The sequence below is a fragment of the Cyclopterus lumpus genome, chromosome 24 (genome assembly GCF_009769545.1).
Source record: "Cyclopterus lumpus isolate fCycLum1 chromosome 24, fCycLum1.pri, whole genome shotgun sequence".
NCBI lineage: Eukaryota > Metazoa > Chordata > Actinopteri > Perciformes > Cyclopteridae > Cyclopterus > Cyclopterus lumpus.
In genome coordinates this window covers 541,929-555,881 of record NC_046989.1, presented here as the reverse complement: position 1 = coordinate 555,881, position 13,953 = coordinate 541,929, and the positions used below count along the sequence as shown (strand labels likewise).

General features: G+C 44.9%; 1 protein-coding gene across 1 annotated transcript in view; it reads right to left on the bottom strand.

Annotated features, from left to right (window-relative positions):
• Nucleotides 1–13,953, bottom strand: part of LOC117727692 (kinesin-like protein KIF26A) — a 37,883-nt gene that overhangs the window by 23,657 nt on the left and 273 nt on the right. The window contains exons 2-3 of the mRNA XM_034528118.1: nucleotides 13,538–13,816; nucleotides 13,353–13,453 (exon numbers count right to left, since the gene is read on the bottom strand). Of these exons, the coding sequence (XP_034384009.1) occupies nucleotides 13,353–13,453; nucleotides 13,538–13,816 (380 nt within the window). The remainder of the gene's footprint in view (nucleotides 1–13,352; nucleotides 13,454–13,537; nucleotides 13,817–13,953) is intronic.

Sequence of the window (13,953 nt, the reverse complement as noted above, 5' to 3'; positions counted from 1 at the left end):
CTGAGGTACTACTACTACTACTACTACTACTACTACTGAGGTCTATAGGAATACACGTCTCCACAGAGCTACTACTACTACTACTACTACTACTACTACTACTAGTACTACTACTGCTAGTACTACCACTACTACTACTACTAGTACTACTACTACTACTACTAGTACTACTACTACCGCTACTAGTACTACTACTACTGAGGTACTACTACTACTACTACTACTGAGGTACTACTACTACTACTACTACTACTGAGGTACTACTACTACTACTACTACTACTACTACTACTACTGAGGTACTACTACTACTACTACTACTACTACTACTACTACTACTACTACTACTGAGGTCTATAGGAATACACGTCTCCACAGAGCTACTACTACTACTACTACTACTACTACTAGTACTACTACTACTACTACTACTGCTAGTACTACCACTACTACTACTACTAGTACTACTACTACTACTACTAGTACTACTACTACTGCTACTAGTACTACTACTACTGAGGTACTACTACTACTACTACTACTACTACTACTACTACTGAGGTCTATAGGAATACACGTCTCCACAGAGCTACTACTACTACTACTACTACTACTACTACTAGTACTACTACTACCACTACTACTACTACTACTACTACTAGTACTACTACTACTACTACTACTGCTAGTACTACCACTACTACTACTACTAGTACTACTACTACTACTACTGCTAGTGCTACCACTACTACTACTACTAGTACTACTACTACTGCTACTAGTACTACTACTACTGAGGTCTATAGGAATACACGGCTCAGTTAAGTTAGCACAGGAGTCCTCCGTCACATTGAGACGTGGTATTGAATCAAATGCAGAAGGAATCTCTTCTTTAAATTTAGCTACAGCACTGTCAGTTAGACATCTGGTGTAGAAACTTTTGACTAACGGTGTACACTCCGGGAGTATAAAGTCAAAAGTTATGAGGTAATGGTCTGACAGAAGAGGGTTCTGTGGGAAGACCTCCAAATGCTCAATGTCAATGCCATATGTAAGAACAAGGTGGAGGGTGTGGCCAAAGCAGTGAGTGGGTTTCTGTACTCTGACAGAAGCCAATCGAGTCCAACAATGAGATAAATGCAGTACTAAGGCAATCATTATCAACATCTACATGAATATTAAAATCTCCTACAATAATAACCTTATCAGTTTTAACGACTAAACTTGATAAAAACTCTGAAGATTTAGATATAAATTCTGAATATGTACCTGGTGGCCGGTACAGTATAACAAATAGAATTGGCTGTAATGTTTTCCAGGTTGGATGTGAAAGACTAAGAACAAGGCTTTCAAATGAGTTGTAGTTTAGTTTAGGTTTAGGATTCATTAATAGGCTTGAGTCAAAGATGGCTGCTACTCCACCTCCTCGGCCGGTGTCTTCCAGTTATCTACGTAGCCCACATTGTTTGCTGGGCACCACCTGGACAACCAGCGGTTGAATGACGACATGCGGCTATACATGTCATCATTGATCAGATTGGGGAGAGGGCCAGAGAAAACTACGGTGTCCGACATTGTCTTGGCATAAGTACACACCGATTCCACATTAATTTTAGTGACCTCCGACCGCCGCAGTCGGGAGTCATTACCGCCGGCGTGTATTATAATCTTACTGTAACTACGCTCATCTTTAGCCAGCAGTTTTAAACAAGATTCAATGTCGCCCGCTCTGGCCCCCGGGATGCATATGACTTTGGTCCCTGGCTTCCCTATCTTCACGTTTCTGACTATGGAGCTACCTATAACCAGAGTGGGTTTCTCAGCGGGTGGGTCGCTGAGTGGGGAAAACTGGTTTGAAACGTGAAGAAAACCATTACTATGGATTATCTACCATTGATACTGATTATCTAGCATTATTGTCAATTATCCACTAGTACTATCAATTATCCACCATTACTATCAATTATCCACCATTACTATCAATTATCTACCATTACTATCAATTATCTACCATTACTATCAATTATCCACCATTACTATCAATTATCCACCATTACTATCAATTATCTACCATTACTATCAATTATCTCCCATTAGCAAAGACCATCGGAGACCCGTAACGTTGTGCGAGAACTAACGGTTATTTCCCCGGTGGTGAACGGCTGTTTTTACGGAGACAAGCCACGCCCCCTCCCCTCCCACCCCTTCCTGCCTGCCTGCATGCTGCATGCTGCTCCGGCAGCGCTGGAAGTGAAAGTTATCGAGACGGAGTCGGTGAAACTCCCCGAGCTGTGTGAGCCTACGGGTGATGTTATGAACCCAAACACCAGGGCGTTAGATGTTCCGACGTTTATGGGATGTCCACAACAAGTATAAAGCAGAACTAGTGGTTATTTATTCTGTGGTGAACGGCGGAAATAACTGTTTTCACCGAGACAAGCCACGGAGACAAGCCACGCCCCCTTTCCCTGCGGTTTATAGACAAACTGCATCTTATTCATGTACAATTTATTTTTTCTTTTAAAAATTTGCAGGTGCGGCCTATAGATAGGTGCGCTCTATAGTCCTGAATTTACGGTACCTGTTACCTGTGCATTTTCTGAATAAAGGGTTGGAAATGAATGCTTTTTAAAAATAAAATGTTTTTATCCGATTCATCGATTAATCAAACAAATAATCGACAGATTAATCGATTATTAAAATAATCGTTAGTTGCAGCCCTACTCCCATTACTATCAATTATCCACTATTACTATCAATTATCTAGCATTATTGTCAATTATCTACCATTACTATCAATTATCTACTATTACTCTGGATTATCTACCATTACTATCAATTATCCGCCATTACTATCAATTATCTACCATTACTATTGATTTATTAGTAGTACTATTCGTCATGGTAACATTACATTACATTACATTACATTACATTACATTTCATGTCATTTAGCTGACGCTTTTATCCAAAGCGACTTACAATAAGTGCATTAAACCATGAGTCCAAACTCAGAACAACAAGAATCAAGCAAGTACAATTTCTTCAATAAAGTTAAACTACTAAGTGCTATCAGTAAGAGACATTTAAGTGTTACTAAAGTGTTAAACTACTAAAGTGCTACTACGGCTCTACCTTCCCTATTCAAGGTGTCGTCACTAAGATGTGTTTTTAGTCCGTAGAGACTTCCTGTCCTGATGTCAATGGGGAGCTCGTTCCACCAATGAGGAGCCAGCACAGCAAAGAGTCGTGACTTTGAGTGTTTAGCTCGAAGTGAAGGAGCTACAAGCCGATTGGTGGAGGTTAGACCATGTCCTGGGTGTGAGGTTAGACCATGTCCTGGTGTGAGGTTAGACCATGTCCTGGGTGTGAGGTTAGACCATGTCCTGGTGTGAGGTTAGACCATGTCCTGGGTGTGAGGTTAGACCATGTCCTGGGTGTGAGGTTAGACCATGTCCTGGGTGTGAGGTTAGACCATGTCCTGGTGTGAGGTTAGACCATGTCCTGGATGTGAGGTTAGACCATGTCCTGGATGTGAGGTTAGACCATGTCCTGGTGTGAGGTTAGACCATGTCCTGGGTGTGAGGTTAGACCATGTCCTGGGTGTGAGGTTAGACCATGTCCTGGTGTGAGGTTAGACCATGTCCTGGATGTGAGGTTAGACCATGTCCTGGTGTGAGGTTAGACCATGTCCTGGTGTGAGGTTAGACCATGTCCTGGGTGTGAGGTTAGACCATGTCCTGGGTGTGAGGTTAGACCATGTCCTGGTGTGAGGTTAGACCATGTCCTGGTGTGAGGTTAGACCATGTCCTGGTGTGAGGTTAGACCATGTCCTGGTGTGAGGTTAGACCATGTCCTGGGTGTGAGGTTAGACCATGTCCTGGTGTGAGGTTAGACCATGTCCTGGTGTGAGGTTAGACCATGTCCTGGTGTGAGGTTAGACCATGTCCTGGTGTGAGGTTAGACCATGTCCTGGTGTGAGGTTAGACCATGTCCTGGTGTGAGGTTAGACCATGTCCTGGGTGTGAGGTTAGACCATGTCCTGGTGTGAGGTTAGACCATGTCCTGGTGTGAGGTTAGACCATGTCCTGGTGTGAGGTTAGACCATGTCCTGGGTGTGAGGTTAGACCATGTCCTGGTGTGAGGTTAGACCATGTCCTGGTGTGAGGTTAGACCATGTCTGTTAGCAGGTAGACCTGATACTTTGCTGCAAAGTGCTGTCCCATTCATATTTACACCATTTAAAGCCCTCAGCCTCTCACACTCAACCATCTAGAAGGAGTCCCTCAGGGTTCAGGGTTTAGGAGGGACATTGGGATTGGGCCCGAGACTACCTTTCGCTCTCCCCTCCCTCTCCCCTCCCACAGATGCATGCTGGGAAGCAGTGGCGGCTGGCCAATAGATGGCCACGAGGCCCCCACCTTGAGCCACAAAAGAAAATATATACACAACAATTATAATTATAATATTAATAAATTATACAAATTTTTTATATTTGTGTTTTGGAAATATGGAATATACCCAGTAATATTTGTAAAATAGGATATCTCCGCAAAATGTATGCTTTTCCTGCACGTCATCTCTGCCTGTCTCAGCTGCACTGGAGCCGAATCGTTTTGGCCCAGAAGAGGCGGGTCTAAGAAGCAATTTAGCCTATTACTGATTAAAGTTATGAATGAGTGACATAAAATTTAACCAATCAGCGTCCTAAAATAGATTCAGCTTTTGGGCCAAAGTCATCTGGCCCAAAAGCTGCGTGTTCTCCTCAGGCGCCTTTTTTAACGACATGAGAACACCAGGACACACATGAGAACATGAGAACACCAGGACACACGTGAGAACACCAGGACACACATGAGAACATGAGAACACCAGGACACACATGAGAACATGAGAACACCAGGACACACATGAGAACATGAGAACACCAGGACACACGTGAGAACATGAGAACACACATGAGAACACCAGGACACACATGAGAACATGAGAACACCAGGACACACATGAGAACATGAGAACACCAGGACACACATGAGAACATGAGAACACCAGGACACACGTGAGAACACCAGGACACACATGAGAACATGAGAACACCAGGACACACATGAGAACACCAGAACACACATGAGAACACCAGGACACACATGAGAACACCAGGACACACATGAGAACATGAGAACACCAGGACGCACATGAGAACATGAGAACACCAGGACACACATGAGAACATGAGAACACCAGGACACACATAAGAACATGAGAATACCAGGACACACATGAGAACATGAGAACACCAGAACACACATGAGAACACCAGGACACACATGAGAACATGAGAACACCAGGACACACATAAGAACATGAGAATACCAGAACACACATGAGAACACCAGAACACACATGAGAACACCAGGACACACATGTGAACATGAGAACACCAGGACACACATGAGAACATGAGAACACCAGGACACACATAAGAACATGAGAATACCAGGACACACATGAGAACATGAGAACACCAGGACACACATGAGAACATGAGAACACCAGGACACACATGAGAACATGAGAACACCAGGACACACATGAGAACATGAGAACACCAGGACACACATGAGAACATGAGAACACCAGGACACACATAAGAACATGAGAACACCAGGACACACATGAGAACATGAGAATACCAGGACACACATGAGAACATGAGAACACCAGGACACACATGAGAACATGAGAACACAAGGACACACATGAGAACATGAGAACACCAGGACACACATAAGAACACCAGGACACACATGAGAACACCAGGACACACATGAGAACATGAGAACACCAGGACACACATAAGAACACCAGGACACACATGAGAACACCAGGACACACATGAGAACATGAGAACACCAGGACACACATGAGAACATGAGAACACCAGGACACACATGAGAACATGAGAACACAAGGACACACATGAGAACATGAGAACACAAGGACACACATGAGAACACCAGGACACACATAAGAACACCAGGACACACATGAGAACACCAGGACACACATGAGAACATGAGAACACCAGGACACACATGAGAACATGAGAACACAAGGACACACATGAGAACACCAGGACACACATGAGAACACCAGAACACACATGAGAACATGAGAACACCAAGACACACATGAGAACACCAGAACACACATGAGAACATGAGAACACCAGGACACACATGAGAACACCAGGACACACATGAGAACATGAGAACACCAGGACACACATAAGAACATGAGAATACCAGGACACACATGAGAACATGAGAACACCAGGACACACATAAGAACATGAGAATACCAGGACACACATGAGAACATGAGAACACCAGGACACACATGAGAACACAAGGACACACATGAGAACATGAGAACACCAGGACACACATGAGAACATGAGAACACCAGGACACACATAAGAACATGAGAACACCAGGACACACATGAGAACATGAGAACACCAGGACACACATGAGAACATGAGAACACCAGGACACACATGAGAACATGAGAACACCAGGACACACATAAGAACATGAGAACACCAGGACACACATGAGAACATGAGAACACCTGGACACACATGAGAACACCAGGACACACATGAGAACATGAGAACACCAGGACACACATGAGAACATGAGAATACCAGGACACACATGAGAACACCAGGACACACATGAGAACACCAGGACACACATGAGAACACCAGAACACACATGAGAACATGAGAACACCAAGACACACATGAGAACATGAGAACACCAGGACACACATGAGAACACCAGAACACACATGAGAACACCAGGACACACATGAGAACATGAGAACACCAGGACACACATGAGAACACCAGGACACACATGAGAACATGAGAACACCAGGACACACATGAGAACACCAGGACACACATGAGAACATGAGAACACCAGGACACACATAAGAACATGAGAACACCAGGACACACATGAGAACATGAGAACACCAGGACACACATGAGAACATGAGAACACCAGGACACACATGAGAACATGAGAACACAAGGACACACATGAGAACATGAGAACACCAGGACACACATGAGAACATGAGAACACCAGGACACACATAAGAACATGAGAACACCAGGACACACATAAGAACATGAGAATACCAGGACACACATGAGAACATGAGAACACCAGGACACACATGAGAACATGAGAACACAAGGACACACATGAGAACATGAGAACACCAGGACACACATAAGAACACCAGGACACACATGAGAACACCAGGACACACATGAGAACACCAGGACACACATGAGAACATGAGAACACCAGGACACACATGAGAACACCAGGACACACATGAGAACACCAGAACACACATGAGAACACCAGGACACACATGAGAACACCAGAACACACATGAGAAAATGAGAACACCAGGACACACATGAGAACACCAGGACACACATGAGAACACCAGGACACACATGAGAACACAAGGACACACATGAGAACATGAGAACACCAGGACATACATGAGAACATGAGAACACCAGGACACACATGAGAACATGAGAACACCAGTACACACATGAGAACATGAGAACACCAGGACACACATGAGAACATGAGAACACCAGGACACACATGAGAACACCAGGACACACATGGTAACATGAGAACACCAGGACACACATGAGAACATGAGAACACCAGGACACACATGAGAACACCAGGACACACAATGAGAACACCAGGACACACATGGGAACATGAGAACACCAGGACACACATGAGAACATGAGAACACCAGGACACACATGAGAACACCAGAACACACATGAGAACACCAGGACACACATGAGAACATGAGAACACACATGAGAACACCAGAACACACATGAGAACATGAGAACACCAGGACACACATGAGAACATGAGAACACCAGGACACACATGAGAACATGAGAACACCAGGACACACATGAGAACATGAGAACACCAGGACACACATAAGAACATGAGAACACCAGGACACACATGAGAACATGAGAATACCAGGACACACATGAGAACATGAGAACACCAGGACACACATGAGAACATGAGAACACAAGGACACACATGAGAACATGAGAACACCAGGACACACATAAGAACACCAGGACACACATGAGAACACCAGGACACACATGAGAACATGAGAACACCAGGACACACATAAGAACACCAGGACACACATGAGAACACCAGGACACACATGAGAACATGAGAACACCAGGACACACATGAGAACATGAGAACACCAGGACACACATGAGAACATGAGAACACAAGGACACACATGAGAACACCAGGACACACATAAGAACACCAGGACACACATGAGAACACCAGGACACACATGAGAACATGAGAACACCAGGACACACATGAGAACATGAGAACACAAGGACACACATGAGAACACCAGGACACACATGAGAACACCAGAACACACATGAGAACATGAGAACACCAAGACACACATGAGAACACCAGAACACACATGAGAACATGAGAACACCAGGACACACATGAGAACACCAGGACACACATGAGAACATGAGAACACCAGGACACACATAAGAACATGAGAATACCAGGACACACATGAGAACATGAGAACACCAGGACACACATAAGAACATGAGAATACCAGGACACACATGAGAACACCAGGACACACATGAGAACACAAGGACACACATGAGAACATGAGAACACCAGGACACACATGAGAACATGAGAACACCAGGACACACATAAGAACATGAGAACACCAGGACACACATGAGAACATGAGAACACCAGGACACACATGAGAACATGAGAACACCAGGACACACATGAGAACACCAGGACACACATGAGAACATGAGAACACCAGGACACACATGAGAACATGAGAATACCAGGACACACATGAGAACACCAGGACACACATGAGAACACCAGGACACACATGAGAACACCAGAACACACATGAGAACATGAGAACACCAAGACACACATGAGAACATGAGAACACCAGGACACACATGAGAACACCAGAACACACATGAGAACACCAGGACACACATGAGAACATGAGAACACCAGGACACACATGAGAACACCAGGACACACATGAGAACATGAGAACACCAGGACACACATGAGAACACCAGGACACACATGAGAACATGAGAACACCAGGACACACATGAGAACACCAGGACACACATGAGAACATGAGAACACCAGGACACACATAAGAACATGAGAACACCAGGACACACATGAGAACATGAGAATACCAGGACACACATGAGAACATGAGAACACCAGGACACACATGAGAACATGAGAACACCAGGACACACATAAGAACATGAGAACACCAGGACACACATGAGAACATGAGAACACCAGGACACACATGAGAACATGAGAACACCAGGACACACATGAGAACATGAGAACACAAGGACACACATGAGAACATGAGAACACCAGGACACACATGAGAACATGAGAACACCAGGACACACATAAGAACATGAGAACACCAGGACACACATAAGAACATGAGAATACCAGGACACACATGAGAACATGAGAACACCAGGACACACATGAGAACATGAGAACACAAGGACACACATGAGAACATGAGAACACCAGGACACACATAAGAACACCAGGACACACATGAGAACACCAGGACACACATGAGAACACCAGGACACACATGAGAACATGAGAACACCAGGACACACATGAGAACACCAGGACACACATGAGAACACCAGAACACACATGAGAACACCAGGACACACATGAGAACACCAGAACACACATGAGAAAATGAGAACACCAGGACACACATGAGAACACCAGGACACACTTGAGAACACCAGGACACACATGAGAACACAAGGACACACATGAGAACATGAGAACACCAGGACATACATGAGAACATGAGAACACCAGGACACACATGAGAACATGAGAACACCAGTACACACATGAGAACATGAGAACACCAGGACACACATGAGAACATGAGAACACCAGGACACACATGAGAACACCAGGACACACATGGTAACATGAGAACACCAGGACACACATGAGAACATGAGAACACCAGGACACACATGAGAACACCAGGACACACAATGAGAACATGAGAACACCAGGACACACATGGGAACATGAGAACACCAGGACACACATGAGAACATGAGAACACCAGGACACACATGAGAACACCAGGACACACATGGTAACATGAGAACACCAGGACACACATGAGAACACCAGGACACACATGAGAACACCAGAACACACATGAGAACACCAGGACACACATGAGAACATGAGAACACACATGAGAACACCAGAACACACATGAGAACACCAGGACACACATGAGAACATGAGAACACACATGAGAACACCAGAACACACATGAGAACATGAGAACACCAGGACACACATGAGAACATGAGACCACCAGGACACACATGAGAACACCAGGACACACATGAGAACATGAGAACACCAGGACACACATGAGAACATGAGAACACCAGGATGCACATGAGAACATGAGAACACCAGGACACACATGAGAACATGAGAACACCAGGATGCACATGAGAACATGAGAACACCAGGACACACATGAGAACATGAGAACACCAGGACACACATGAGAACATGAGAACACCAGGACACACATAAGAACATGTGAACACCAGGACACACATGAGAACATGAGAACACCAGGACACACATGAGAACACAAGGACACACATGAGAACATGAGAACACCAGGACACACATGAGAACATGAGAACACCAGGACACACATGAGAACATGAGAACACCAGGACACACATGAGAACATGAGAACACCAGGACACCCATGAGAACATGTGAACACCAGGACACACATGAGAACATGAGAACACCAGGACACACATGAGAACACAAGGACACACATGAGAACATGAGAACACCAGGACACACATGAGAACATGTGAACACCAGGACACACATGAGAACATGAGAACACCAGGACACACATGAGAACACCAGGACACACATGAGAACATGAGAACACCAGGACACACATGAGAACATGAGAACACCAGGACACACATGAGAACATGAGAACATCAGGACACACATGAGAACACCAGGACACACATGAGAACATGTGAACACCAGGACACACATGAGAACATGAGAACACCAGGACACACATGAGAACACCAGGACACACATGAGAACACCAGGACACACATGAGAACACCAGGACACACATGAGAACATGAGAACACCAGGACACACATGAGAACATGAGAACATCAGGACACACATGAGAACACCAGGACACACATGAGAACACCAGGACACACATGAGAACATGTGAACACCAGGACACACATGAGAACATCAGGACACACATGAGAACACCAGGACACACATGAGAACATGTGAACACCAGGACACACATGAGAACACCAGGACACACATGAGAACACCAGGACACACATGAGAACATGAGAACACCAGGACACACATGAGAACATGAGAACACCAGGACACACATGAGAACATGAGAACACCAGGACACACATGAGAACATGTGAACACCAGGACACACATGAGAACATCAGGACTCACATGAGAACATGAGAACACCAGGACACACATGAGAACATGAGAACACCAGGACACACATGAGAACATGTGAACACCAGGACACACATGAGAACACCAGGACACACATGAGAACACCAGGACACACATGAGAACATGAGAACACCAGGACACACATGAGAACATGAGAACACCAGGACACACATGAGAACATGAGAACACCAGGACACACATGAGAACATGTGAACACCAGGACACACATGAGAACATCAGGACTCACATGAGAACATGAGAACACCAGGACACACATGAGAACATGAGAACACCAGGACACACATGAGAACATGTGAACACCAGGACACACATGAGAACACCAGGACACACATGAGAACACCAGGACACACATGAGAACATGAGAACACCAGGACACACATGAGAACATGAGAACATCAGGACTCACATGAGAACTCCTCAAGCAGCCGTATTGAGCAAAGTGAAGGGATGGACTCAGGATTGAGTTGTCCTTGTTCCAAGGGTTGAGGTGAAGAAACACAATGAGGAGGAGGATAAAAACAGGCTCACTTTAACCCTAACAAGGTTCATAGGGGCATCTTAATATATACACATGTTCTATTAGATTTTAAATATATATATATATATATATATATATATATATATATATATATATATATATGATTCATATTATACAATATTTATATTTTATTATAATATATTTATGATATGTATATTTACATTAGATGGTATTGATATATTCACACCTATGGGACATTTAGAGATCAATTAACCTGCAGCATGTCTTTGGACTGTGGGAGGAAGCCGGAGAGCCCGGAGAGAACCCACGCTGCCACGGGGAGAACATGCAAACTCCACACAGAAGGACCGCTCCGACCGGGAATTGAACCCGCGGCCCTCTTGCTGTGAGGCCACAGTGGTAGCCACTACACCACCACGGGGCTGCACGGTGTGGGGCATGTGAGAGTGAATGGTTGTATGTCCCTACATGTGCCCTCGATGGACTGGCGGCCTGTCCAGGGTGTCCCCTGCCTTCGCCCTATGTCAGCTGGGATAGGCTCCAGCGCCCCCTAATGAGGATAAGCGGTATTGAAAATGGATGGATGGATGGTATTGATATATATTATACTGAATATATATATATATATATATATATATATATATATATATATATATATATATATATATATTAATATACTGAATTGTATGAATAAGATGTCCTTATAATGTCAGTGTTGGAATAAATGTTAAATATTTTTTTGCATTGAATCATTCTGGGATGTTTGCTGAAATTTATTGGATTTTCCTACCAAAACAAAATTCCACCAGCCAGCACTGCTGGGAAGTCTGTGACGTGATTACTGGGTTACAGGGACCCTGAGTCTTGTCTGAAGGGCTTTGGCCGAGCCCAGGTGGTAGTGTGCAGGAGTCTAAAAACCCCTCATCATATTTTACTGTGACTAATATTTAAAGTGATAGTAGCATCATGAGCCTCCTCCAGGTTTCCTCTTAAAGGTTTTAAGGTGGAGTTTATTCCTAAAGGGACGGTGGTGCATTCACTGACCTGATGAAGAAGGCGGCCGCAGCAGATGCTGGTTGACTGGTTTGGGTGGAGACATTGTGAGTCGAAGCCTTCAGGGTCCGGTGGCCTCCTGAAGTCAAAGCCTGACAGACGAGATAAAGGGGATCAGAACGCACAATACGATCAATAGTGTTATTGATTGTTAAAGGTGACGTGAGGAGTTGCACCTGCTCAGGTGAGCAGCAGGAGACGCTCCACATTCCCTCCAGGTGGTGCTGAGCGGTCAGGGGGAGGGGCGTGACTGTGGCCAGCCCTTCGGCTCCGCCCCCGCCCAGGTAGGTGTACTGGACTCCGCCCCGTGTCATCTCCCCCCTGAGGCACAGCGCGCGACGCAGAGCGCGACGCCTCAGCTGGTGGAAGGAGGCGCTGCACACGTCACAGCGGGATGAAACATGGCGGCCACGCCGAGGACGCTTATCGAAGAGGAAGGAGGCGTAGGCCAGGTCCTGGAGTGGGGGAGCAGACCAGATAAGATCCAGTTCACATCCAACAATAGAAACACAAATCTTTGTTTTCTACTTCTGTAGAAACTAAAGTTTCATTTGTATTATTTTAAGTATGCTAATGTTTCAAGCTAACTAGC